This window comes from Myotis daubentonii, chromosome 7, assembly GCF_963259705.1.
Source record: "Myotis daubentonii chromosome 7, mMyoDau2.1, whole genome shotgun sequence".
Classification (NCBI taxonomy): Eukaryota; Metazoa; Chordata; class Mammalia; order Chiroptera; family Vespertilionidae; genus Myotis; species Myotis daubentonii.
The window spans coordinates 64,769,082-64,796,679 of record NC_081846.1 but is presented as its reverse complement, the minus strand read 5'-3'; the positions used below and the strand labels follow the sequence as shown (position 1 = coordinate 64,796,679).

General features: G+C 42.0%; 2 protein-coding genes across 3 annotated transcripts in view; both read left to right on the top strand.

Moving 5' to 3' along the window:
• The first annotated feature begins 648 nt into the window (after positions 1-648).
• LYPD6 (LY6/PLAUR domain containing 6) overlaps positions 649-27,598 on the top strand; it is a 225,192-nt gene continuing 198,242 nt past the window's right edge. Inside the window, exon 1 of one of the 2 annotated variants that reach the window (XM_059704520.1) lies at positions 649-785. The gene's annotated coding sequence lies outside the window, so the exon portion shown is untranslated. Of the gene's footprint in view, positions 786-4,029; positions 4,129-27,598 lie in introns of those variants that run through there. The other variant, XM_059704522.1, reaches the window with a different exon arrangement.
• On the top strand, positions 653-13,979 carry LYPD6B (LY6/PLAUR domain containing 6B). Its single transcript, XM_059704527.1, has 4 exons — positions 653-785; positions 4,030-4,128; positions 10,005-10,135; positions 11,674-13,979. Exons 1-4 carry the CDS (start codon positions 671-673, stop codon positions 11,836-11,838), a joined length of 510 nt encoding a protein of 169 aa, XP_059560510.1. The 5' UTR covers positions 653-670; the 3' UTR covers positions 11,839-13,979.

Genomic DNA, 27,598 nt, shown 5'->3' with positions numbered 1-27,598 from the left:
GGCATTTCACAGTGATTCTTGTTTCTCTTCTCACCGCCTGTGTGCCCTGGGATCCAGCAGATACTTTATGTCTCAGACTCATTGTCCTTTTACCCACTGTCCTTCCTACTGCTTCAATTTGTATTGTTTCCTCCAGGTTTTGAAAGAGTTGCAAAATTTCTCGAATGTAAGTGTTTACTCAAGGAATGGAATGGACACATAAGCGGTTCAGTAACTTCAGCTGAACAAGTCTCCAAACTGAGGTTGTTAGGAAGTGAGGTGATTCAGCAGGAAGTGAAGTGGGCCAGCCTGAGGCAGTGTTGGGTCGGGGGTGGGGCTGGGGGGATGAGGGAATGGGGAGGGGGGTGCAGCCAGGCCAGTACTGGCTGCTTGTTCTTCCGGAACCCGAATGGCCACTGGATGTCCTGCTAAAACTCAACTGGCTAGTGCAGAGGCCTGACCAGTAGAAGGCAGCCATTGCTTAACTTCCATCTGATCAGAAAGAATACAGTTCCCACATAGGCACTGGCCCTACAGAACAAGTAGATGGTTCAATATATTTGAATAATTAAGCTTTCCAAAGAGAAGCAAAACATACTCCTATTGACATGTAAAATGCATAAAAACTCAACTAGTCTCTCTTTTCATTGTAGATATATGAGTTTTGGACTTGCCCAGACGCAAGGTCAGAATGCTGCTCTTCTGTCATGCTCTAGCTGTAGCAGTTGTCCAGATCTTCATCTTCTCAGAAAACCGGGCCTTTGCCAAGAACATCAACTTCTATAACGTGAGGCCTCCTCTTGACCGTAAGTAGTGGTTACCCTCATAGGTCATGTCTGTGGGGCCAGAATGCCCATTTGAAGTTCCTGTTTCCACCTATAGTAACTTTGCCTTTTCGAGACCATTTGGTTTGTACCTAGAATAAGACAGAAAGTCTTCACTACTTCTGACATTCTCTCCATCCTTTAAAATGCTTTGGCTTCCTGGTGAAGTCTCAAAAGGGTTCTTGTTTAAGATAATCTCTTGAGCACTGTGCCTAAGAATGGCAGAGGAAGTTCAGTGTTCTTTGTTCCTCTCTTCACTGGGGGAGGATATTGGCTGTAGGAAGTCTCTGCATCAACGATATATTCTATCAATGGCCATTAACAATTTTTTTTTAATCCTCACCTGGGGATATGTGTTTATTTTATTGATTTTTAGAGAGAGAGGACAGGGGAGAGAGAGGGAAAGAAACATTAATGTGTGAGAGAAACAGCGATCAGTTGCCTCCCATACCTGCCCCAACTAGGTGATCAAACCCACAACCTTTTGTTGTACTGGACAAGATTCCAACCAACTGAGCCACCTGGCCAGGGCTCAATGACCATTAACAGTCTTGAAAACAGATTAATATGTGTAAAATTTGGAGGAAATATACTTGGACTTTCATGAATATTATGCACAGCTTTGCTGCTCTGCTGATCCTGGGGCCGTGAGGCCTCGCTGCTCTGCCGATCCTGGGGCCGTGAGGCCTTGCTGCTCAGCCGCTTCGGGGCCATTTGGCTTCGCTCCACCGCTTGGAGCCTATGTATGCAAATTAGCTGCCATCTTTGTTGGCAGTTAATTTGCATATAGCCCTGATTAGCCAATGGGAAGTATAGCGAAGGTACGGTCAATTACCCTTTTTGTCTTTTATTAGATAGGATATACATATATGTGTGTGCATATGTGCTTGTATACATATGTCATCTTCCCTCCTTTCTCTCTCTTCAGACAAGTAAAACTTATCTACTTCTCTGATATACTTTATTAGAGAGAGGTTGTTATAGATAAAATTTGTTGGTAGAAATGTGAATGCCTGTGGTTCCCACACCTGAAAGAGTATCATAATCATGATAAATGCCTTTAAAACTAAACATTCCTGGGTCCCTTCTCCAGAGATTCAATAGTCAAGAGGGTGGGCTATAAAGTATATTTTTCTTTTCTTTTTCCCCTCCCTCTTCTTTTAAAATAGCTCTCCTGATACTATAGATACACAGCCAGGCTTGGGAACCACAGTCTTTACACAACTCCTAAAGAGAGCCTGTGTCATTATTGATTTCCACTTTGGACTTTTTTATTATTTAGGACATTCATTCACCAGCATTAAGCAGTAATATTTTGTTTTTAGATTTTAAGAAAAATTTCTATTACAGTTGACATACAATATTATATTGGTTTCAGGTATACAGCTCAGTGGTTATATTTATATTACTTATGAAGTGATCCCCCAATACGTCTAGTACCCATCTGACACCATACATAGTTATTAGAATATTATTGACTACTAGAGGCTGGGTGCACCAAATTCGTGCACTTGGGGGGGGGCGTCCCTCAGCCCGGATTGCGAGAGGGTGAAGGCCAAGCCAAGGGACCCCACTGGTGCACGATGAGGGCTGGGGAGGGACATGGGAGGTTGGCCAGCCAGGGAGGGACCATAGGAGGAGTCCAGGGCATGTCTGGCCCATCTCCCTCAGTCCCAATCAGCCAGACCCCAGCAGCAAGCTAACCTACCAATCATAACATCTGTCCTCTGGTGGTCAGTGCACATAATAGCAACTGATCGACCAGTCGACTGTCTACCCCCTGGTGGTTAGTGCATGTCATAGTGACTGTTCGACTGGTTGACTATCTGCCTCCTGGTGGTCAGTGCACGTCATAGCGAGCGGTTGAGCAGCCTTAGCATATCATTAGCATATTACGCTTTGATTGGTTGAACGGATGACCAGACGACCAGACATTTAACGTGTTAGCCTTTTATTATATAGAATATTTCCTATGCTGTACTTTACATCCCTGTGCCTTTTTATAACTAGCAATTTATATTTCTTAACCCTTTCCCTTTTGTTACTGAAGTGTTAGTAATTTTAAAACTGTACTGCTTTAATAGGCAAAAATGAATTTCATTACTTCTTTTTTGCCTATCTAATTCACTTTTATACATAGGCAAAACTGAAATGTATTTGTAATACTTAACTTCATGTCCTCTGAACTGTTACCTTTGGTATGTCACTCTTGTTTTATGCATCAATATTTATCCTCTCCTGTATCTTCAGTACCCGCTGCTTTCTAATTATCATCCCAACTGTGGTCAGGTTACTAGGATGGTTTGGGGTGAAAGTTTCACACAGGGCTTTATATACTGGCTTATAGAAAAATGTCAAATTTATTGTACTTTTCATTTTGTGCCCATGAAAATAACAAGATAAAAGATAGGAAAAAAGCATAAAGACAAAAAAAGAGAAATGAATATACTAGTTGCTCTCAAACCAGACTGCCAGCAGCTCCTAATTCCTTCTTTCCATAATACCCTGGCCTGAGCATAGGGTCTGAGAATTACTATCATCCTTGTATTAAATGTTCCATTCCTAGTTGAGGTCTAATGCAATAATTGACATATACAAATGGGATTGTTTGATTGCGGTTAAATGCAGCTGTAACAGAAGCACATGTGGATGGAAACCAGCATGATTTGATGTGTCGGGGACTCCATTAGATATTTTTCTTGCCACCGCCTGTTCAATTTTCACTATACCTCTGCAAGTCATGGGGACCTTCAGTGTTACTATTACTATGCATAGTATTATTACTTTGAAGTTAAAAATGATGCAACTAATTAGTGGGAAGGGAAGAGTTCAAGCTCAGGTTAATCTGACTCCAGTTCTTTTCAGGAATGAAACCATATCAAATTATTGGCTCCAATGCTGCCTCCACCCTTACCCATCCCCATATCCCCTTAATCCTCATTATTCCCAAGTTGTAAATTATTACAGAACAATACCATGAATATTTCAAAGTGGCTTGTGGAATGATTTTTATTACTCTTCAATAGATATTTATAGGTGAAATATTTAAAGAAAGGGGAATAAAGAAATTGTCCCAGAGTTTGGCAGTTAAGTCTAGCTCCCTAGAAACAGAAATTCTAAGTATAATGGCTTGTAAATTTTGTCTAATCTTATAAAAGTTGCTAATTTTGTGCCATATTTGATGTTAAAAATGTTTTGTCATTTCACTGTGCGTTTTTCTTTAAAGCTACACCATTTCCAAACAGCTTCAAGTGTTTTACCTGTGAAAATGCAGGAGATAATTATAACTGCAATCGATGGGCAGAAGACAAGTGGTGTCCACAAAGTAAGTGTGCTGAGTTTGGGAGACTCCTTTGGGATCACGTCTCATTTAGGTGTCTCTTGATAAGCCAACAGGTTGATGGTATTCTATAGAAATTAGAGATTTCTCTTAAGAGACCATTGTGATATTAGACTACTCTGAGAACACTTGGAAACTGATGGTGTAGCCTCAATTTGTAGTTGTGTGTTACTCGAGAAAGGATTTCTTAAATAGTATTTACTCAGAAGAAAAAATAGACTACAATGTTGACTAAGGCATTCTAAGAATTTCAGAAATGCTTGATGATATCTCCAGAAAAGTCATACTTACTGGCTAAAGCAGTGGTTCTTAACCTTCTGGCCCTTTAAATACAGTTCCTCATGTTGTGACCCCCAACCATAAAATTACTTTTGTTGCTACTTCATAACTGTAATGTTGCTACTGTTATGAATCGTAATGTAAATATCTGATATGCAGGATGGCCTTAGGCGACCCCTGTGAAAGGGTCGATCGACCGCCAAAGGGGTTGCAACCCACAGGTTGAGAACCGCTGGGCTAAAGCAAGGGAAAGATTTTGTACTCTTGAGATAGAATGATGCTTGGGAAGTCTTTTGTTCATTTGACAAAAGTTTTATATTGTTAGTTCGTTTTGTTCACTGATACAGCCTTAGTTTAATCCAGTGCCTGGCCCATATTAGGCACTCAGTAAGTATTTGTTGACAGAATGAATGGATGCCTTTGATTAGATAGTCAGGGAGTCTTCTCCGAGGAGTGTACGTTTGAAAGAAGACCTGAATGACCAAAACAAGCAAGCTACATGGACATCTGTGGGAAGAGCATGGTAATAAGAGGGAACAGCAAATGCAAAGGCTACAAGAGGCAAGATTTGGCCTCTTCAGTGAACAGGGAGAAGGCTGGCCAGTGAGGCTTAGTGGAAGAATGTTGAGGTGGTAAGGACTGGGACACACACAGGACCTTCTTTTTCTAATAAAGAGTTTGGATTTTATTGTAAATATGATAGGAAGCTTGTAGAGGGGTTTTAAACTAGGGAATACAAGATGCTAGTTGTGTTCTAAAATATTGCTCTTTGCTGTGTGGAGAAAGGATGGTTTGGGACAAGAGTAGAAGGGGACACCAAGTACGGTCTTTCATTATCTTCAGGTGGAGAAGATGGTGACTTGGACCAGGGTGGTAGAAGTAGAGGGGGCAAGAGGTTGAATGATATACAAATGTGGAGGTAAAGCAGACAGGATGTCTGATGGATGATTGGGAATTGAAAAACTACTTACAGCTATAAGGAGATCAGACTGTTTAGATTTTAGAAGTACGTTTTTTTTTGTTTTTTGTTTTGTTTGGTTTTGGTTTTGGTGTGTGTGTGTGTGTGTGTGTGTGTTTTGTTTTTTAGTTTTGCAAATGTAAAAGGCGAAAGAAAACAAACAAATTCTTCCAGAATTAGAGATGACTAGTTTCGGTCTACTATTATCTTGAATCTTTTGGAAATTTCTGCATCAAATTATATATAGCAGTGAAATAGACTTACCTCTTCCAGATAAATAGTACACACTAAAGACCTTAATGCTACTGGAGAATCTTATGCCATAAATTAGCACAAGTCATAATGACATATACTCGGGCGGCATTTTTCATTATTTCTTTTCAAGAATAATCAATAACCAAAATATTTTTTGTTGGGGTTCTTTTACATTTCTGTAGAGCAATCCACCTTAAACTGTGCGTGTTTATGAGTGCATGTGCACACAGGGTATACACATTTGGGGACTTGTTTCCACATTTTTTTTTTTTGCAGAAATTCATCTCCATTATCGCAGAGTGTTTGAGGATGCCCAGCGCCTCCCTTCACTACCTTATTTCTGAGGGTGGTGTTATTCTTTAACTCTTTGCTTTAAAGCCTCCTGAAAACTGGGCGTTACGGGTTAGAACAGTGTAAATTGGGGCATTGGTGTCCATCCTGTTGTGCTTTAACTCATTGGAAACTGTTTTCTTTCTTCTTTTGAATTGCCCCAAAACAGTTCCTACTAGGTCTGTGCATAATGCTCCGATTTGTCATTAATTAATCAAATCCATTTTAATGGGATCATGCATGGGTATTTCTGGGTTTTATCTGTTGAAAGATGTGAAAAAAGGGGGGAAGCTGCTGCTTTCCACCACCAAGAAAACAGCAGTGTTGGAAGCGGGAAGACAGTCGGCTCTTCCACATCCACCCTGGGAACCGGAGGGTGACAGGGAATGGCCCTGCATTCCCGCATGCATGCCAGTGCATTTGTGACTGTGCCAGTCCAGCCGCAAGATGCTAACCATCTGGAATTCTAAGTGAGGGTATCATTTCTTACTTTTCAGTTTGTCATTATTTAGGGAAATGATAGTCAACCATTTCTTGGGGCCAACGGGCCTGCAGCTATTGTTCTTTGTCATCTTAGGTTTCCTTTTCACCTTATAGCTTTACTTCTGTGGTCTGTTGGTGTTGTTAAGAGAGGTTCTCTGTGTAACAGGATATGACAAGAATGACATTTCTTATTTTATTTACCCTGGCTTTTATTCTGACTTTCTAGGGCTGCTTTAACACGTGTGACATTTCATATGAACACATGCAGCTACCAGTTTTCAATTCTTTGTTTGGAGTGAAGCTGAAATGCCTTTCCAAAACATTTGGTGGTTCCCTTTCCTTCTGAAACCATAAGTCAGCTACTCTTGTTGAGCATGTTACAGCACCATCTAGTTTGACATTAAGTATACCGAGAGGCAGAATAGTGTCTGGTTAAGTGCACAAACCTTGGAAAACTGCCTAGGTTAGAATCCTACCTCCCACCACTTTCTACCTATGTGACTGTGGACAAGAAACTGTGCTTCAGGCTTTTATTTTATTTTATCTGTAACATGAGTATATTAATATGACTTATCTTAAGACTTACTCTAAGGACTGAATGAGTGAATACATGTAAGAAGAGTATCTGGCTGGTGGTACCTGCTCAATATGTGTTCACTAGTCTTGTTATTAATTAAATCTTACAACAACCCTGTCAAAATGCCAAGGCACTTATTTTCATAATTTACTAAAAGGAAAATGAACCTAAAGCAATTTACATATTCAATGCAATCCCTATCGAAATCCCAATGGCATTTTCACAGAAATAGAACCAAAAAAATCTTTACATTTGTGTGGAACCACAAAAGACCCTGGATAGCAAAAGCAACTCTGAGAAAAAAAGAACAAAGCCAGAGGTATCATACTCCCGGATTTCAAACTGTACTAGAAAGCTGTAGTAATCAAAACAGTATGGTATAGTACTTACAGAAAAACTGACATAGAGACCAATGAAACAGAATTGAGAGCCCGGAAATAAACTCATATAAATGTGGTCAAATAACTTATGACAAAGGAGAAAAGGATATACAATTAAGAAAGGAAAGTCTCTTCAATAAATGGTATTGGAAAAACTACACAGTCATATGCAAAAGAATGAAACTTACACCATACACAAAAATTAACTCAAAATGGATCAAAAACTTGATTGCAAGACATGAAGCAATAAAATACAAAAAAGAAAAACTAAGTTTCTGGACATGGGTCTTATGGGTGTGTTTGCATATTTTACTCCAAAAGCAAGGAAAACAAAAGCAATAATAAACAAATGGGACTACATCAACCTAAAAAGTGTCTGCACAACAAAGGAAACAATCAACAAAACAAAAAGGCAGCAAACCAAATGCAAGAAGATATTTGCAAATGATATTTCCTATAAGGGGATAGTATTAAACAAATACACATCTATCAACAAGTGAAACTAAAAATCAAATGAATAAATAATCTGATGAACAGAAAAAAAATATAAAGAACTCATACATTTCAACAACAACAACAAAAATCCAATTAAAAAATTGGCAGAGGACCCGAATAGACACTTCTCCCAAGAAGACATACAAATGGCCAACAGATATCTGAAAAGATGCTCAACTTCACTATCTATAATGTAAATGTAAATCAAAATCACAGTGAGATACCACCTCACTCCTGTTAGAATGGTTATTATCAATAATATAAGAAATAATAAGTATTTTAAAAGATGTGGAGAAAAAGGAACCCTCATTCATTGTAAACAGGTATAGCCATGTTGGAAAACAGTATGGAAGTTCTTCAAAAAATTAAGACTAGAACTACCATAGGATCCAGCAATTCCTCTTCTGGGTACGTATCTGAAGAATATGAAAACACTAATTTGTAAAGATAAATGCACCTCCATGTTCATTACAGCATTATTTACAATAGCCAAGCTATGAAAGCAACCTAAGTGTCCACTGACATACGAGTGGTTAAAGAAGAGTGGTGCATATATGCAATGGAAAAGTACTCAGCCATAAGAAAGATAGAAATATTGAAATATTGCCAATATTTCTTGAGGGTATTGTGCGAAGTGAAATAAATCAGATGGAAAAGAACAAAAAAAACCACATGATTTTATTCATATATGGAATATAAAACCAAAAAGTAACAAACAAAGTAACAAAACAAAACAAAGATAAAGTCATGGATACAACAGATGGGTGGTTACTAGAGGGGAGGTGGGAGGGCAAATTGGGTAAAGGGGCTCAAATATATGCTAACGGAAGGAAACTAGACTTTTCATGGTGAGCACACAGTGAAGTATACAGATGTCAAATGATAATATTGTACACCTGAAATTTACATAATGTTAAGAACCATTGTTAACTCAATATTTTTTTAAAATAATAGTAAACATTTTAAAAAAAGAAAATTACCTCAAAGGTGCTAATGTGGCTTGCTTGCTTATGACAAAGGCAATTTCATAGGTCCAGTATTCTCAACTTTAGTCAAATATCTCCCCCTCATTCTATGACGTTGCTGTTGTAGTCCCTTCTCAATAAACAAAACAGCATTTTACTGGCCTGAGGTAACTAGAGAAGAGTTACAGAACTAAAGCGGAATGTTCTGGGAGAGTGAGTGAAATCACTCTTTAAAGAACCCAAAGTAATAAGATGTGAGTGATTAAAGCTATAAGGATAGGTCCATGTAGAAATGGGTTAGCTATGAAGTGGGGGAAGGGGACAGATAAAGTAACAGTTAGTTAAAGAAGAAGAGAACATACAAATACTTGGAGTAAGGAAGGTGGTCTTCATGTGTACTTTGAAGCACCTGCTTTTCATTCCACCCGGCCTATTAATGTATCGAATGTTGAATAATGCAACCAGAGTATTCTGATCCATTGCATTTTAAATTCACATTTTCCACTTTATTTTAGGCATAGAACATGTGCTTCAGAGAGAGAGAGAGAGATGAGGCAGAGACAGATACTGACACTTTCATATGAAATGGGCAAACCTATGGTTTTGATGAAAAGCTTGTCCAGTTTTTTCTATTCTAGCTGGCACCAAAGGATAGGTGCCCGTTTCATATTCATTTTAAAAATGCACAAGTGCTTAAAAATGAATGTATTTTAATATATATATATGTATATATATATATATATATATATATATATATATATATATATATATACTATTTCAGAGAAGAAGAAAGAGGGAGAGAGAGATAGAAATATCAGTGATGAGAGAACCATTGATTGGCTGCCTCCTGTACCCCCCACACTGGGGATTGAGCCCACAACCCAGACATGTGCCGTGGCGGGGAATCAAATTGTGACCTCCTGGTTCATAGGCTGACACTCAACCACTGAGCCAGGCTGTCTGGGCCAAAAGTGAATGCCTTTTAAAAAATACCATCTAGAAACTCTAGAGATCTCTGCTATTGTATTTCTTGCCTAGAAACCTGAGGATCATCCTGATCTTAGTCATTTCTGAAGTGATTGTTGAGTGTCTTTTGCAATGTGAAAAATGAAGTCGTCTTTTCTTTTCCTCCTGCCTAGACACACAGTACTGTTTGACAGTTCATCACTTTACCAGTCATGGAAGAAGTACATCCATCACCAAAAAGTGCGCCTCCAGAAGTGAATGTCATTCAGTTGGCTGCCACCACAGCCGAGATTCTGAACATACAGTAAGGAGTGTGCGTGTGAGTGTGCGTGTGCATGTGTGTGTGTGTGTGTGTGTGTGTGTGTGTGTGTGGAGTTACTGCCCTAAGGTGTCTTGCTAGTGATGGCTAGTTATATGTCATGGAGAGGCAGGAAGGATAAGTAATATGTTGAACCTGTTTATACAGTGATGCAATGGAGACCTAAGAGAAGTTGAAGACTTTCTGTTCTTCAACAAAAAAATAATGTTACTAAAAGCAAATGATAGTTCCCAGACTCCAGGGCTAGACCCTAGACCTTGGACTTGGGTGAATTGTCTGAAGTCGTGTCTGGAAGCCCAAGAATAGACCATCCATGAGAGAAGGACAAGTGCTACAGAGCTCAGCCCACCTATTTTGCTAATGGCCAGAAATCACCAAGAAGACTGGACAGGGCAGCTGGAAGGTGGAAAGAGGAAAATGGTGGCACCTTCTCACCCACTAGCTCTGCTTAGATGAGGAAGCAAGAGTCTGAAAGATTAACCTCAGTTTAATATGATGAACTATAGATACATTTTAGATCGATAGAGCTCTCTCATTTTCTTATTCTAACATCCTAAGTGAGCATTTTACTCTTTTATATGTCTGGAACCCTAAAATGCTTGAGAAAAAATTACTTGAGAGTATGTTAATTTCATGAGGTTTTAGAACTGGACTCTGCCTGTATGTACAGAAAAGTGGCTTCTAGCTCTGGCTGCAGGGAGAGTCTCCTGGGGAGCTTGTCTAAGCCATGGTGGTGGTGGGAGGGGCCATCCCAGGCCAACTGAGACAGAACCTCAGGGTGGGGTCCTGGGCGTCAGGATGTTTTTTTGTTTTGTTTTAAGTTCCTCAAGGAGATTCTGATGTGCAGCCTACGTTAAAAAGCACTGATAAAGATACTTAAGAGTCACTGTCTTTATCTTCCCTAGCCATCCTGGAAGCCTCTATGAATGGCGAGGATTATAAGGTTGAGGCATTTTACCGGGTATTAAGGCAGGTGATGGCTTCCCCTGAAAACACCTTGTGCTATCAGGGCGCAAGCAGTTTTCATCGCTCAGCAACCATAATTAGCAAGTCATTGCTGTTGTAATGATAGTAATCAGGTGTTCTATAGACAATAGAGGGGCATTATTATCCCCTAACAAGGAGTACTGAGAAAGAAAATCAATGGGCAATCCAAGATGTTTCTAGCTTTCATTTTTGTTTCAGTGTTTTCCCTTACAAGCCTTCAGAAGATTTGTTGACTCAATCAAACAGTCTTATTCAGTTGCCCTTCCTCTTCTTCCCCCTGCTTATGCTTGGGCTGGTGTAGATAAAACACATTAAGAAAAGATTCCCCAGAAGTTCCTTACTTTCAGGTCAGTGGAAGGAAGGCTACCTAAGGGCCTGGGTGGCTGATAGACTGGTTATCCAACTCTCATTCTGTCTGTTCTCAGCTAGAGATCCAGAAGCTTTTGTTTTGTTTTGTTTTGTTTTTTCGTTTCACCCTTCCCTCTTCTTCCTGCTATTCATTCTCTCATCTCCCTCTGCTCTTCCTTTTGTAACAGGAGTGTAGGTCGTGCTGTGAAGGAATGATCTGCAATGTGGAATTACCCACCAACCACACTAACGCGGTCTTCGCCGTAATGCACGCTCAGAGAACGTCTGGGAGCAGTGCCCACACGCTCTGCCTGCCAGCGCTTGCCTGGGTTTTCATGCTTCCGTTGATATGATGCCGCCATTCCTAGGAGAGGCAGAGCCCAGCCCTCTGACGCACAAACTAAAAACTGTGTAAACAGCGAACTTTTGAATGAAGAGCAATCTTGCAATTGGTGAAGAGTACACATTGGACTCAAAGCAGAAGACAGTTGTTTGCTTGGTTAAAACGCTCTTGCATGAGGCCATGGGATTCAGGAAGGGAATTTGGCCCGGACTGAGGGCATTTTCTGGCTTCCAGGCTTCCTGGTCAAAGAGGCTGCATTTTGTCACTTTTGCAGGAAGGATCCTGCCAGCACCCACAATGGACAGGCTTTAGTAGCCTATGTTGTCCCCACCTGACCAGGCCTTCGGCTGAAAGGACTCCTTGACCTCACTGACTCTTTCAGAAGCTGCTGGGTCAGATCTCTTTCTGTGATTAGCTCAGAGTGTCTCTGGGAAGTCTCACCCTTCCCCCGATGAAAAAGCAATGTGTGCTAATTGTGTGTGTGTGGAGGAGAATAAAGCTTTTAAATTATGAGAGTAAAATGCATGCTTGGGTGTTGCCTGACTGACATGAAGATCTCAGATGAAACACATTTACCAGTGTCATAAAGGAGGTCACTGAAGTTATGCTTTACACACACCCTGGGGGATATTTTCTGGCTTAAACTATAAAACTTCATGCCAAAGTGACTTCGTATTTTCTTTTTGGGGAAGTACACTTCTTAGGATGCTAAATGCAAAGTATGTGAATTTAGAAGGTCAGGAAACCTCCCTGATGAAGGACGATGATACCTTACCACACGATGAACCCTCAGGAGTAGCAGATTAAAGTCAGAGAACCTAGCAAGACGGTCCCTCTTCCCCTTCCCCGCAGTCAGCTTCTCTCTGGCAGGGCCACCAAGAAAACTTTCTAAAAACATCCTAAAACATTGTGTCCCCATATCTCCTTCTTTTTCCCATTTTGAACAGTCTCAGAATTTAAAATAAGCACCTTCTTTTTATTCCTAGAATCTTGATTTCCTGCCTTTACACTTCGGGGTGATCATTAAACACTCTGCCCTTGTATGCATAGTGATGAGTTAATGGAGTCTTGGTGTTTTATTGAACATCCACCGTTAGGACACCCAGTGCTCCATAGTATCCATTAATGATACTATGCTTGCCATGCACACTCACCTATGGTGAGGGTTGGTAAATTATGGCCCATGGGCCAAATATGCCTCACTGTTCTTAGTCTGCTAGACTGCTGTAACAAATATACTTTTAATTAAATGACTGAAACAAAAACATTTCATTCTCACAGTTCTAGGTGCTAGAAAGTCCAAGATCAAGGTGCCAGCAGATTGTATCTGATGAGGGCCCTCATCGTGGTTTGTAGAACACCATCTATTTGTATGATCTAAGGGCAGAAAGCAGGGAGAGAGCTCCATTCCCTGCATTCCCTTATGAGGGCACTAATCCATTCATGAGGGCTCTACGTTCATGACCTAATTATCTCTCAAAGGTCCCACATCCAAATACCATCACATTAGGTATTCAACATATGAATTGGGGTGGAGGGCACAAACATTTAGTCCATATCAACTACCTATTTTTGTGAATAAAGTTTTATTGGAACACAGCCATGTCTTTTCACTTCCATATTGTCTAGGGCTGCTTTCATGCTACAACAGGAAGGATGACTAGATAGATGCAGCAGAGTGTGTCTGGCCGACTAAGTCTAGAAGATGTACTGCCTTGTCCTTTACAGGAAAAGCACCGACCTCTAACCTGTGAAATGGTAAAACCGCATTGGGAGAAAGCTGCTTGCTTTGCAGGGCCTGTGATGCTCATGGTGGTTACTCAGCCTGGGAAGGGCTTGCCCGATCACTTTGCTTATTTTCTCTGTCTTCTGCATCAGTGCATTTTTCTTCTCTGTTTTGTTTGTCCCACTCATGTGATTCAGTCTCTTAGTAGTAATGTGCTGATGTCAGGGGCTGGGCCGTGTGCTTGTTTTTTCTTCTCTTTGATGCAATGGGAGGGTCTCAACTTAAGGCTCTTCAGCCTCCAATAAAACAGGGAGGAGGCAGACATCATTATCTCCCTGCTTATGGTTGAAGAGTAGACTCACCTGGAAGCGTCGTTTTGAAGCCTGATACAGATTTATCCGCCTCTCACTCAGCACCTTGAAGTATTTGAGTTTTTGTAGCTGTGCTTGTTTGAAATTAATTATATATGGCTTCACTTGGAACAGTTTAATAGCATCTTTGCTGCCTTCTTATTCCTCAGGGTTTCTTTTGACTGTGTAATTGACGAATTGTCTGGTGAAAAACCATTAGCAGACATTTTCTTTCTGACTGTGTTTCTGCTGTCTAGATTAATGAATTTTCCTTTGTGTGTGTGTTTTCTTTCCTGAGGAAACATCTTAATTTTCTCTTCTTCACCCCCACACATTGTGTTTGCATGGATTTCACTACTCACCACCACTTCCATAAGCATTTAAACTAGAGCTATGTTGAGCAAAAGAGGGAACATACAGAGAAAACTCACTCCTGGCAAAGATAGCCTAGTAAGTACAGCTGCCAGATTTCCAAATAAAGACATGGAATGAGCCATTGAACCTGAATTTTAGACAAACAACAAACACTTTTTTATATAAGGCAATGTTTCAAGTCTTTGTAATAAATCAGAATCTTCTGCATAACTCATAACAATAAAATTCCTAGGGCTTCCTAGTGGTGTTGATTCAGTAGATCTGGGATGAAGTGCAAGTTTAACCCCAATAATTGAATGTTAAAAAAAAAATAAAGCTCTCAGGTGAGTGTGATGTTCAGCTCTTCTCCTTAGCCACATAATAGAAATGCTAACGAATACTAATATGTGCACAAGTAACTGGGTAAAAGCCCTGGGTTCTCCCCAGACCAGCAGGATCAGATTACCTAGAAACTCATTAGAAATGCAAATTCTCCATTTCAGACATTGACTCAGAAACTCTGGGGATTCAGTCTGTATGTTAGTAAGGCCTCCAGGTGCTTCTGATGCACACACAAGCTCAAGAACTCCTGGACCCGAAAAGTGGTTCCCAAATGTCTTCCGTAAATGGGTCCCTGGTGGCTGTGTGAGAAACACACAGGGAACTTGTAAAAAAGAGAGCGAGAGAAGAAGGAGAAGGAGAAGGAAATAAAGAAAAAGAAAAGAGCCCGGCTGGCATGGCTCAGTGGTGGAGCATTGACCTATGAACCTGGAGGTCACAGTTCAATTCCTGGTCAGGCACATGCCTGGGTTGTGGGCTCGATCCCCAGTGAGGGATGTGCAGGAGGCAGCCAATCAATGGTTTTTCTTTCATCGTTGATGTTTCAATCTCTCTCTCCCTCTCCCTTCCTCTCTGAAATCAATAAAATATATATTTTAAAGAAAGAAAATGGAACTCCAGAGAGATTTGTTACATTTGAGTTGCGACAGAAAATCTGCATTTTTAAGAAACTCTTAATTAATCCTGATACACAGCCACTTTGGGAGCCATTCAACTAGAGAATAAGAGATGGGCGAAATGTTGGTGACCAGAAGGCCCAGATTCCAACACCTAACCTTTGAGTTCTAATATAAACATCCCATGCATTATAAGTTGACTCTATGTGGTATCTCTAATGTAATTTAAAAACTAGGATAAAAAAATAGATCCACCCATTAGCAGGGGTGGGCAAACTTTTTGACTCGAGGGCCACAATGGGTTCTTAAACTGGACCAGAGGGCCGGAACAAAAGCATGGATGGAGTGTTTGTGTGAACTAATATAAATTCAAAGTAAACATCATTACATAAAAGGGTACGGTCTTTTTTTTTTTTTTTTTTTTTTTTTTAGTTTTATTCATTTCAAATGGGCCGGATCTGGCCCGCAGGCCATAGTTTGCCCACGGCTGCATTAAAGTCTATATACCATGGATTTTTTTTTTTTAGTCCATTATATAAGAACCTGGGACGGCCACGCACCCCAGGCCTCCAACTAATTTAATTTGCCTCTAGTGAGCAAGAAATGAAGTTCTTGTCATCAAAATGTGCAATGAGAATTGGGGTAGGGGGGGGCAGGAAAGGAGGGGAATGTGTGGGTTTGTTGTAATAAAAGGCACAAGGGGATTTGCTGTGAATATGAGGAGGGTCTGAGGGAATGGCCTGCCAAGGTCCATTTCTAATAGATCTGCATTCCAGAATAAACTTTGAATTCCTATCCATCACTTATTTTCCAAAAAAGAAAGAAAATGGTAGCAAAACATCCTCCCTCACCCCCACCCCCACCCCCAGCAATAACTAAACTCTTCCTAAACCCAACTCAGGGTAAGTTAGCCGTCAGAAATTGCAGCCATTATTCTCCGTACAGTCTGCACTCTGTCATGTCAGTCACTGTGTAAAACATATTTCATAAGGAGAGGGAAGGGGTGGTTCGCTTTCGCTTTCTTGCTGGGAAAGAACTTACAAAGCTGCAAAGCGTGAGTAATAGGAAGTGGCTTGGACTTGGGAGGTGAGGTTGAAATCTATCTCAGGTTTGTGAAATTGCTAACTAGCACACAAATGTGTTGTGACTGCTCGATTGCCATCTTATAAAACCTTGCTCTGACCTTTGCGGTTTGAACCGATCATTTGTGACAGGTACCCTGCGATTTGTGGGGGGGTTCCATTGTGATGCTGGATATGCCCGCGTCAAAGTTACACCAGAAGACAAAGGCCGGTGGTGGATGCGCACAGGTGAGTGTTATAGAAACTGGGAAACCGATGGCTGACAGAATTTGAGTCTGCCTTTAGGTGGCGTTCCACTCCTGTGCCCCCGAACAGTCCAGCATCTCTGTCCCGCTTCCCACTTTTCCCTTCGCCTTCATAGTTTTGCCTCCATCCCAGCCCCTCCCTCATTGTCTTGGCCTCGGAGCTGTCTTTGAAGGAATCCGGAGTGGGAGATAACCATGGCTTCAGCTGTGAAATATAAGGCTTACGCAGCCACATCCCGAATCTGCACTTTGAACAAGCACCTGATCACAATACTGGTGATTCTGATACTGGCAGTCGTAGGGCATCGTTTGAGAAACAGTAATGCAGGGCCCCTGCATGAGGCTGGAGATGCGTAAGGTGAGAGCATCACCCAATTCCTAACCCTCTGCACGTGCTCTTTTCTGGTCCATGGACACCTGCAGGCACTGGCTTGGCAGAGCGGCTGCGTCGAGCACAGTCCTGGGAAGCCTGGGACGAGTGGGAGCCGAGGGAAACCCGGAGGCTCTCCCAGGCGAGCAGGATGCCCAGGACTCTGACCATCCGCTGGGCTCCCTGCCGGTCATGGCTGAGTGAGGCAGTGAGGAGCAAGGTAAAGGGCAAGGTGAGCCCATCCACAGGGACTGAGCAGAGACTAAAAATATTCTTCGGAAGAGGATAAGCAACATGGATAAAAAGGATGAACAGTTTCCGGAGACAGATTCTGACAAAGTTGTTGAGGGTGCACAGGGAGGGGACCTTTTATGGAGAGAGGTGTCCATCAGGATGACGTCAGCTACAAGGGACAGGTGCCCCAATCACAGTGACGTAGGTAATGTCTGGCTCATATAACTGGGAGTCCAGAGAGACAGTAGGTTCCAGGGTGGACTTAATCCTATGGGCTTAGCTCCATTCCCCACTCTTCTTTTGGCACTCACAGCTGTTGCCTACTGCCCACAGCATCCAGGAGAGTAGACGAAGGGACACTGCTGGACATTCACAGGACGAGAAGGTCTCCACCCAGGCTGCCAGCAAATCGCAAGCAGGATGTGGTCACCTCAGCTTAGTACAGCTAAAGGGAGCTCAGCGTCCCCTGAGGCACGTGCGGTACATGGCAGCAGGTAGCTATCTGAACAACATAGGAATTAAAAAGGAGGAAGGAAGAAGCGGATCTGGGTGGGTAGCCAGAAAAGTCTGCTCCATTTCCCACAGTCGGAGGCTGTGTTGGGAGGCAGTTGCTAAGGTAGCTGAGAAAATGCTCTCATGGTAGAGATAAGCGAGCCGAGCCCTCCCGAGCTGTACAGACTTGTCCTACCCGCACAGTCAGAGGAGCTCCCCTCCCTGGGCTCCCCTTTGATTAATGTACATCGTAAATCCACAGGAATGGAGTGTGTGCGGCACTTCGGTCTTTTCCACAAGAGCAGCTTTCTCCCTGCAGCATCTAGGCTCCGTAGAACACACCGTCTAGCCGGCACCACTCTGCAAACGTAGAGAAACAGGAAGGGAAAGGATGCACAAGGTGCAAGTGGGTGAGACACCAAGATTAGTGGCATATCCTAGGTATTTGATGAGTGCGTGTGGAGTACATGAACTTGAACCCTTCAGAAAGGCTCCCTCTCCAAGACCTGGGGCTGCAGCCTGGACACACCTGTTTCCATCATCCTTAGGTGAGGCAGACACTTGAGAAACCGCCTTAAAGGGGGGCAGCTTCCATGCTTTTATTTTGTATTTGTTGTTGTGCTAGTATTTGTTGACCTCCACAGTGTCCTGAACTGACTTGAATCCCACTCATGGCATTTTCCTGTAGGTCTGAAGGGTCCGTCGCTCCTTAGGACTCAACTGGAAGCCAATGGAGAAGGCACTGTTTTCTGAGTGTTTCCTTGTTGTTTGTTCTCTTTCCACATGCCCTCTGAGGAATGATCGGAAGTAGCCATTTGTTTTTTTCTAAATAGTTTTACAGTTATTATGAAATTAATCTTGAGTCAGAGATGGGTCCCGACTATTAAGTATTTGTCCTCATTTTAACTAATGGATTTAGGTCAGGATTCATTAATGCACTGAAGATGTCTTTTTTTGTCAGAGATGTGGACAGATTCTTAAGGAAAGTTCCTCTGTAGCTCATCCAACAAAGGAAAATGAAGAAATAACTAAGTTGAAAAGTAAAGTAAAGGAGTAACACAGTAGTTTGCCTTGGGCAAACCCACATTTCTTTCGGTGGGTCTTTTCTTGTAACTAATCAGAAATCCAAATGTCTAATATTGATTTTGGAAGATGTTTTCTCAGCACTATTCAGAATCTGGCTCTTTTATACTTACCTGGCCTTAAAAATTCTGGAATTTGAAGAAAGACCAGAGAAAGATTTTGATCATAGTTGCAACAATTTATCATCTTAAACTACCTGGGGGCAGGGAGTAATTATTTGACTGAGTTATAACAGATTAGCGAAATAATTCTACATGACATCAGTATTTTTCTTTTATAATGCAATGTTTCAAAGTGAAAAGTGAGTTTAATTAACTGGAAAGATAATCCATGATTTAATAAGATAATGATAATGAAGCACATATTGCAAGCAAAGAAGCAAGACAGAAACATGGAGTTTATGGTTAGGAAGAAAACAGTTAAATAGTTTGAAGCAAAACTTTGATTACTAAAAAAAAAAGAGGAAGAATGCTAGATCTTATCTCCTATTTGAGCAAGGCAAGAGGCAAAGCCAACTCTTTCCCATTTCTATATCAACTGCTGCTCTGGAAATGCAATTACCTGAAGTGGTTTGAAGTCCCTTGTCAGACTCTTGTCAGACGTGGATAAGTGTTTGTGCTAACGACGCAAGGACTGCACCGAAGTACATGGGTGCAGTTAGTTCCCAGGGCGCACGTGCAGAATCCTAATAAGTATTTAATTCTTTTCCTCAGAGAAGCCTGCCGTGCCTGGAGGGGATGCGTAATCTTAGATTTGCACAGACAAGTAGGAAAACCACTGCGTGTGGAGTGGCTTCGCAGTGCCTGCTCTCCTGGAACCTCTGCTGGCTTCGGCAGCACTACCTTACATGTGGGGGTCCGGCCTGGCCTACCAGGCTTCCCTTAGAGCTTCGGCCACTGTGGCCTTGGTCTGAGAATTTAGCTTTATAAGCAGCCAGGGTTTAGCTGCACAGGGGTGGGCAAACTTTTTGACTCGAGGGCCACAATGGGTTCTTAAACTGGACCGGAGGGCCGGAACAAAAGCATGGATGGAGTGTTTGTGTGAACTAATATAAATTCAACATAAACATCATTACATAAAAGGGTACGGTCTTTTTTTTTTTTTTTTAAGTTTTATTCGTTTCAAATGGGCCGGATCCGGCCTGCGGGACGTAGTTTGCCCACGGCTGCATGTCCTGACATCCTCAATGCACCCAGGACCAGGTAATAGAAGGAGGATGGCTTTTATCCTGCCATTCTCTTGGATAGAGAATGGGTGAATCACCTTGTGGGGCCAGTGGATGCGCAGGTGAATTATTTATAAGATGGGAGTAGGGAATGGTTTTGCAATGCAATATATTACCCTGTTTGAGAACCTGGTTCTTCCCACCCCTGTTTTGCTCCATGTAACTAAACTCCTGTCTGATTTTTATGATACATTTCTAAGACTCTGAAATGGTAGCCAACTTTTGATGTATTCATCCTTTATAGGGAGCCGTCAGAAACCAATCTCTGGTAGAATCCTTAATAAAGAAAGAATGACGAATGAAGAAAGAAGCCTAGAGCCTAACAGTCCTCAAAGTGTGTAACTTAGCCCCTGACGAACAGAATGTATCCCAGCATGTGGCAAAAGAGATATGATTATAAATTAAAACAAAACAAAACTGGGCCCCGGAGATCCTCGACTCCCTGTCCCTATCACCTCTCACAATGCCCAACGTTGATTCCCATAATAGGGCCAACAGCAGGCAAGCCAGGGCTTTGCCCAACAATAAACACCATTAAAATGAACCACGGAATATCTTTCACAAAGCTCCTAACCTTGCCAGCATTTGCTGTCCCACGTGTGCATATTATCTAATTATCTATCCCCCTCCACCTCCTAGGCATTGCAGAAGAGTCAAGTAATGACTCCCACGTATTGGTAGTCAGCAAGTGCTGCAAATAAATATGAAATTATATTACCACCATTTTTTGAAGTAAGAAGTTGTATTTTATGTGCTACCCTTTATATTTTTGGTGCCTTTGGAGTCATTAAGATGCCCCTTCTGCACTCATCAAATTGACTTCATTTTATTGACAAACAGGGATTCTCATTTCGTTTTTGTTAACTGATTAGATTTCCTCAAACTTCAAATCCTCATTTAAAAACAAACAATAGACAATATAAGCTTTATATTATGTAATGTGGAGGGCTTTCATTTGATGCATTGTTTAGCTAATTTTCTTTTAGGCGAATAAGCAAACTAATTTATATAAGCTATTAATACCAATTATTAATGCTTTTCATTTTGTTAGTTTCAGCAATCTTTGCATGACATATACTGCAACAAAATGGAAATTGATTTCACCAAGTTTGGCAACACTGCAGTGTTTTGTAACCTTTGCAACCATGCTTATTTGAAAGGCTGGGTTTAATTATCCTTTTTTTTTTGCCTGCATCTCAAGATGCTGATGGTAACAGTTCTATTGCACTTGACAGTTAAAAGTAAATTCATCTCGAGTGTTCCTACACTGCCCTTGATGCTTGTCACATAAGGAGACTTTAATATGCCCACCAGAAAAACATTAGCCTCGCTCCTCTGCTAGGCTTGTCACATGTGCGGAAAACGAAGCAAGTGTCTCAGCTACAAGGCAGTGTAGGAAGCAGGCGTTTGGGTAGAACAGAACCTTGGTCAGTTCTGAGATGGAATTAAAGGCCCACTGGGATTCACAACCCTTGGAAGGCAGGAGAGCTGGGACCTTCTCCCTGCTGCAATGCCTGTACCGTGCCTTTCAATTACACCTGTGTTCGGTGTCTTCTCATTTTATCCCTCGCCCTGAAAACTGGCTCTCTGAGCCCCTGGGTCATATGGCTTCTGCTTACGCATACTGGGATCCATTGTGACTCTAGTTTTCTGGGTTGTCTATTTTCTACCTGTATTTACTTCTATGGCACAATCTGTGTTGCTCAGTGCTTTCTTGATCCGGAAGTCATTTCCACACCAGGCTCTCACATGGTCCCGGGTCCAGCTTCTCGGTTGGTTACCCCTGCTCCAGGGGCCCGTGGTCCTAGTGGGAAGAGGAACATGGCTCACAGGTGAGGGAGCACGGCTGCCTGATGATCCCCTCTGAATGGCCGCTGGGCCAGGTAGTCTCCTTTTCAAGTGGTGGTGGGTGGGCTAGGTGCTATGACCAGCTGGGATTCCAAATAATAAGTGAGGACACACCTTTTTGAAGCTAAAATGTAATAACATAGGGACATCTTTTTCTCCTCTCTCATCTCACTTCCACATCCTAACCTTCCCCAATGTCAAATTTATTCCATCAGCATTTGAATTTCAATGAACAAGACCATGTCTTGCCAGCTACCACATTTTCAGTGGCCGACATTTTTGAAGATAAGTGGTGTGGGAAACGTTTTGTGTTCCAATGTTCTGGACAGTGAGGGCTGTGTTTATAAAAGGCTAAAATCCACAGAGACACAAAGAAGGTGACAGAGGTGACAGCCCAGAATGCTTGTGTTTCCTTTGGGCCTGTCTTATTAGTTGCCCTTAGTTTTCAAATCAACACCTGGTCATGCAGCAGGGCAAGAGGCTGCAAGTCCAGGTTACTCTGCCTGGGACAGGGAATTAGGACGCGTGAGCTTATTTCTATGCAGGGCATGTAATTAAATCTTGTGGAAGTGAAGTCCACCGTGAGTGCACTCTAGCTGTAACTCACTGCTCATGGTGTCGCTGGTGTGATCACTGATGTAGCATTCATCAGTCTCTCCACGTATCTGCACTAAATCAGGAGACAGACGTGATTCCACTTTGGGAGACTTACGATCTAAGGATCTTATTGTAGCATTTCCAATTTCCTGCTACTCTGGCTGGTGGGTCTGTTAGGCAGAAGAGAGGCCAGGCTGATAAGGTGTGCTTTATGAAAGAATATGAAAGTCAGGAATAAACGAGAGAGCTTTCTTTGATCGATATTCAATTAGTCCTTTTTGTCTTTGTCCTAAAGTATTTTTTGAATTAATTTATTTTTTAAATTTATCTTTGTTGCTGAAAGTATTACAGATGTCCCCCTATGTCCCCATTGACTCCTTCCACCCCACTCCCGCCCCCTCCCCAGACCTATCCCGAATGTTTAGATGGTGGGGTTGCATTTCTTTCTTAGACTCAAGTAGAATGTAGTTTTCCTGGGGAAAAGTTTTGAGAAATGTCTGACCCTGAAAGATAACCAGATTTGTAAAAAGTAAGCCATAGGGATAAGGGTGTTAAAATGATGGAAAGAATGAAAACAAAAACCTGATTAAAAATGTACATTCTTGCCTCTGTCCAATGCTGTGGTTTACGCTTCAGTAGAACTTCAGGACAAGGTCTTGAAGAGCAGCCTGGACGCTGGAAGCCACGTTTGCATCAGAAACAACCTAAGCAGCATTTCTAATTTCTGGGGGCTTGGTCTCTTTTTGCCCCCACCATGGGAGACAAGGTCTCCAAGTCACTAAACACCGAGCATGCCTGGCTGGTTCCCTCCCCTCATCCTGCTGGCCCTCCTCCCCCTTGTAATGGATGAGGGTCCTCCCCGCCCTTTGGATTTGCCAGTGGGCATGGGAGGGGTGGCGGTTCAAGTGTAGGTCTCTCCTAATTCCAGTTTTCTGCATCATTTGATTTATTTAAGTACCTACAATGCCAAGGCCCCGGGGCATTCCTCCAATTCACTGCTTTTGTTTCCATAAACAACGTCAGCTCTGGGACTCACCTGAATTAGGCCAAAGGCTGGCTGAAGGGGTATCTCTCCTGCCCCCTGAAGGTCAAGAGACTGGGACTATCAGTGTATAAGAGTTTTTTCAGAAAATTATTCCCAGATCAGCATTTTATAAACAGTCTCACTCAATATTCAAATCTTGCCGTGGCTGGCGTGGCTCAGTGGTTGGAGCATGGACCTGCGCACCAGAGGGTCACAGATTCAATTCCCAATCAAGGGCATGTACCTGGGTTTTAGGTTTGATCCCCTCTTCTCTCCTCCCTGATCATATCCCCCCACCCCCCCAACCTCCCACCCTGCCCCCCCAGGTCAGGGTGCCTGTGGGAGGCAACCAATCCATGTGTGTCTCTCTCACATCGATGTTTCTCTCTCTCTTCCCCTACTGCCCTCCTTTCCACTCTGGCTGGATATCAACGGAAAAAATATCCTCACTCCTCAGGTGAGGATTTTAAAAAAAATTCAAATCTCAATGAATTTCAATAACCTAAGTTTGGGTTTTGTTTTGGTTGTCGTAGAAAAGTAGGTCCTAGAAATTGATGTGTGGTGTTAGAAGCTACCACCCATTGACTAACACTAACAGATTTACATCGAAGAGGCAAAGTCCAACAAGCTGATGTCCAAATGGCAGTCAGAAATTCACAGATTGATGAATTACGTGTTTTAATGCTAAGGTCAAAGAGAAATTCAACTAGATGTTTGAGAATTCAAATTCCTTATTGTTTGCTCACGGACCCTAATGATTAGTATAAACACATCATACTAGTTAAATGAGCAAATCATTAACCTTGGCCCTTGCTGTGCACTGGCACCATAATCAATAAATGGTATTTGTTCCTTCCTGCCAAATAGTTGGAGCATGAGTGTCGGGACAATATTCACAATGGATACGCATGAGAGGGAGCAGTATTTCTAGCTGGCTTGCTACAGAGGGATTCCTTGAGTATGATGATGCCCACATCACCATGCAGATCAAATGGATGTAAGCAAGATATCCATGAATGCTCAGCACGCCTTCTTTGAGGAGGCTTAGGGACCAACAATGATAGAGTGATTCTTGTTATTTCTAAAAACTCCCTTAAAGTACTATTTTCTGTAGCGACTGGTTTTCTAAATCCTTCTGTTCTACTTCCCTCACTTACAAAGGCAATCTCCTTTCTGTTTCCCTGCTGCCTGCCCTTCTTAACACCACTCCGTACTTAGAGGTCCGGGTGTAGCCTCCCCTGCATCAGTCCTTCCCCTAATCCTCCCTGCTGACAAGTTTGAATGAAACTCCATGGAAGGTTAGGCGATCTTGGAGAGGAAATACAACATGGAATTACTGAGCACTGATATCAGAAGTGGCTGTACAGGGTCACTCCACAGGGCCCTGATACACCCCTGGGCCTGCCTCCCTGTGCCAGCAGCCAGCTGATTGCCACTCTTCATTTCTTACTGGCCCACCCAATTCCCAGCCACCAGAACTCCACTGGGCATCTTAAAGCTTTAATTATTGAGGATCCATCTGTATCTGGCATAGAGAAAGGAAGGTGTTTCTTCCCCCTTTTGGTTGAGGGTAGGCACCTCATCTCAGGATGATTGCATGGGAATATCTACTTCATTCAAGAGTCTCCTCCCCCACCTCTGATGGTACATTATGGTCCACTGACCTCAAAGATAATTATATAAAAATAGTGTTATTGGAGACTTAAAAACCAAGAATATACTAATGTTGGGTCATTCTTTGACCTATTCAGATGTAGTTAATTTGAGGGAATGATAGAAAGAGGGGAAGTTGCCAAAATATTGGGAGGAGGAAGGGATAGACATTATGTTAAGAACTATTTTATTGTCTCTCAGGACATATCAGATATTCCTCCATTCTGATAGCAGCTATTCAATTAAGAAAGTAGGGACTCCTGCTAGATTGTTCAGTGTTTAAATCTTTACCGTAATGAGAAAAATAGTACTCATGTGTGAAAATATCTTAATGTCCACAAAAAACAAACAAAACGTACATCAGTGCAGAGTACTCTGGCTGCTAAAGGCCATGCAGAGACATGCTCGTATGTACAGGGCATGTGGTGGGGCCTAGGAAATGCATTACCATTGCTACACCATTGCTACTACTTGGTCAATGTAGTTGTGCCATTTTTGGAGGCAAAATCTGGGTGTTGTCCTTTAAATTTTCTGCTACGTGATGTATATATGTCAACTATATTGCCAATTCACAATGTTTCTTCTTTTTAGTGTATGTTTATATCCCAACTTTCTCCTTCTCCTTGAACTGTGATACACTTGAACCCTTTTTGTTTTCTGTTGAAGCAACTGGAAAGCTGTTGGTACATGCGACCATACCAAATAGCAGCCATGAGGAGAGGACTGTACCAGAAACTCCCAATGGTGTAGCTAGCGCCAACTGCAATGTCCCAGTTTTATTTGTCACCCTAGAGTGGATTTCGACAATATGCCAAGACACGCTATGCTCAATTTAGTGTTGGTAGAGGCCATTATGGACTGAATGTTGATGTCCCTGCTCAAATTCATATGTTGATATCCCAACCCCCAATGTGATGCTATTAGGCGGTGGAACTTTGGGAGATGATAAGGTCATAAGGGTGGAGTCCTCATGAATGGGATGTGGGGGGCTGTTTCTCTCTTTTCCATGTCCCGCATGGAAAAGGAAACAGTCCATTTGCTGAGTGGAGGAGCTGGGGATTAAGAAATTAAAGAAAGACCAAGATGCAGAAATAGATTTTAAGCTGGGGCCAGGTGGGCACCATCCTCTCTGATGGAGAGGCGGCAAAAAGCGGGCTGAGCCACACAGCAGGTTTATTTTAAAGGCCTAGATTTACATATCTAGTTCCGCCCCTGCCTGATTAACATGTTCAGCCTTATTGGGGAAGCATGTTCCCAGGGCGTGGCTCTGCCTATGCTCTGAGTTCAGCTGACAATAATTATAAGAAAATGCCTAGGTGCCTCCCAGGCGGTCCTCTACAATGGGACTAGTGCCCTGATGAAAGGACGCAGAACTCTTTCACTCTCCTTCTGCCATGTGAGACACAATGAGAAGTGGGCGATCTGTAACCCCTAAGATGGCTCTCCAGTGCTTGGCCATCCTGGCACCTAATCTCAGACCTCCAGGCTCCAGAACTGTGAGGAATAAATTATAAACAAGCCACCCTGTCTATGGTATTTTGTTATAGCTGCTCGAACTAGCAAAGACAGAGACCAACTATCAAACACCTCCATGTTTTTACAAATGCTGGAAGAACTTTTACAACCTTTTGACATAGTCAGCTCCTAAGCACTTGTTGGCGAGCCAGTAAATTGTCATTTTCTTTGTCCTGGAAGCATTAAGACTCCCTTTTTCAGGACAGTGTTATTTAAAACTGGAGTCATTCATTGAATAGGCTGAGCCCACATACACTAATAATCTTCCCTTCTCTTCCTGGTCATTGGATTTCCCCTCCGTTATGATCTCCTCTCTATCCCATGAGAGACAAAATCTTCCTGAAACAAATACCCTTGGAGTTTTCTCTAAAAACCAAACCAAACACAAAAAAAGTTACATGGAAACCAAACCAACTTACAAAAAAGGCAAGAAGGTAGATGATAATCCTCTTATGTCTGCCTCAGATTTTTATTTGTTCAGGATTTATGAATTAGTAATTATTTTCATGATTGCACAAAGGCTTATAGTTATAACTGTTGAATTCAATTAGCTACTGAGACTATTTCGTACATTCAATAATTTTTTTTTAAAAATCTAATCCCAAAAAGAAACTCATTAAAATTTAAACATATAGAACCTAGTTTCTAGGTTTTCCCTTTAAGTTTCTAAGATAATAAATCTAGCAATGTTTAGCCACTCAATAAATATTTATTGAGTGCCCACTATACTGAGCAGTACTTTCAGCTGCTGGGCATACAGCAATGAACAAGTCAACGTCTTTGCTTTATGGAATTTATCTTCTACAGGAAGATAGTAAGCAAGCAAATAATTCAGGAGAGATGTTGCCAGGAAGAAAACTAAAGCAACAAGAAAGGGATGAAGAGCATTGGAGAGGGTGTGTTGTTGTAAGGGACCTGTGTAGGTGGGAGGGGCGTAAGCGAGGATGTGAGGATGTGACATTTGCACAGAGCTCATCAAGGTGTTTTGCCTTGAAGTTTGATTTGCCTTCTATTTT

What these genes read in the sequence shown, in the direction of transcription:
- LYPD6B (XM_059704527.1), top strand. Translation starts at nt 671, where the DNA reads ATGCTGCTCTTCTGTCATGCTCTAGCTGTAGCAGTTGTCCAGATCTTC. An exon ending in CGTGAGGCCTCCTCTTGACC is followed by an intron (nt 786 to 4,029) that starts GTAAGTAGTGGT and finishes TTTTCTTTAAAG; the next exon opens with CTACACCATTTCCAAACAGC. An exon ending in GCCGAGATTCTGAACATACA is followed by an intron (nt 10,136 to 11,673) that starts GTAAGGAGTGTG and finishes CTTTTGTAACAG; the next exon opens with GAGTGTAGGTCGTGCTGTGA.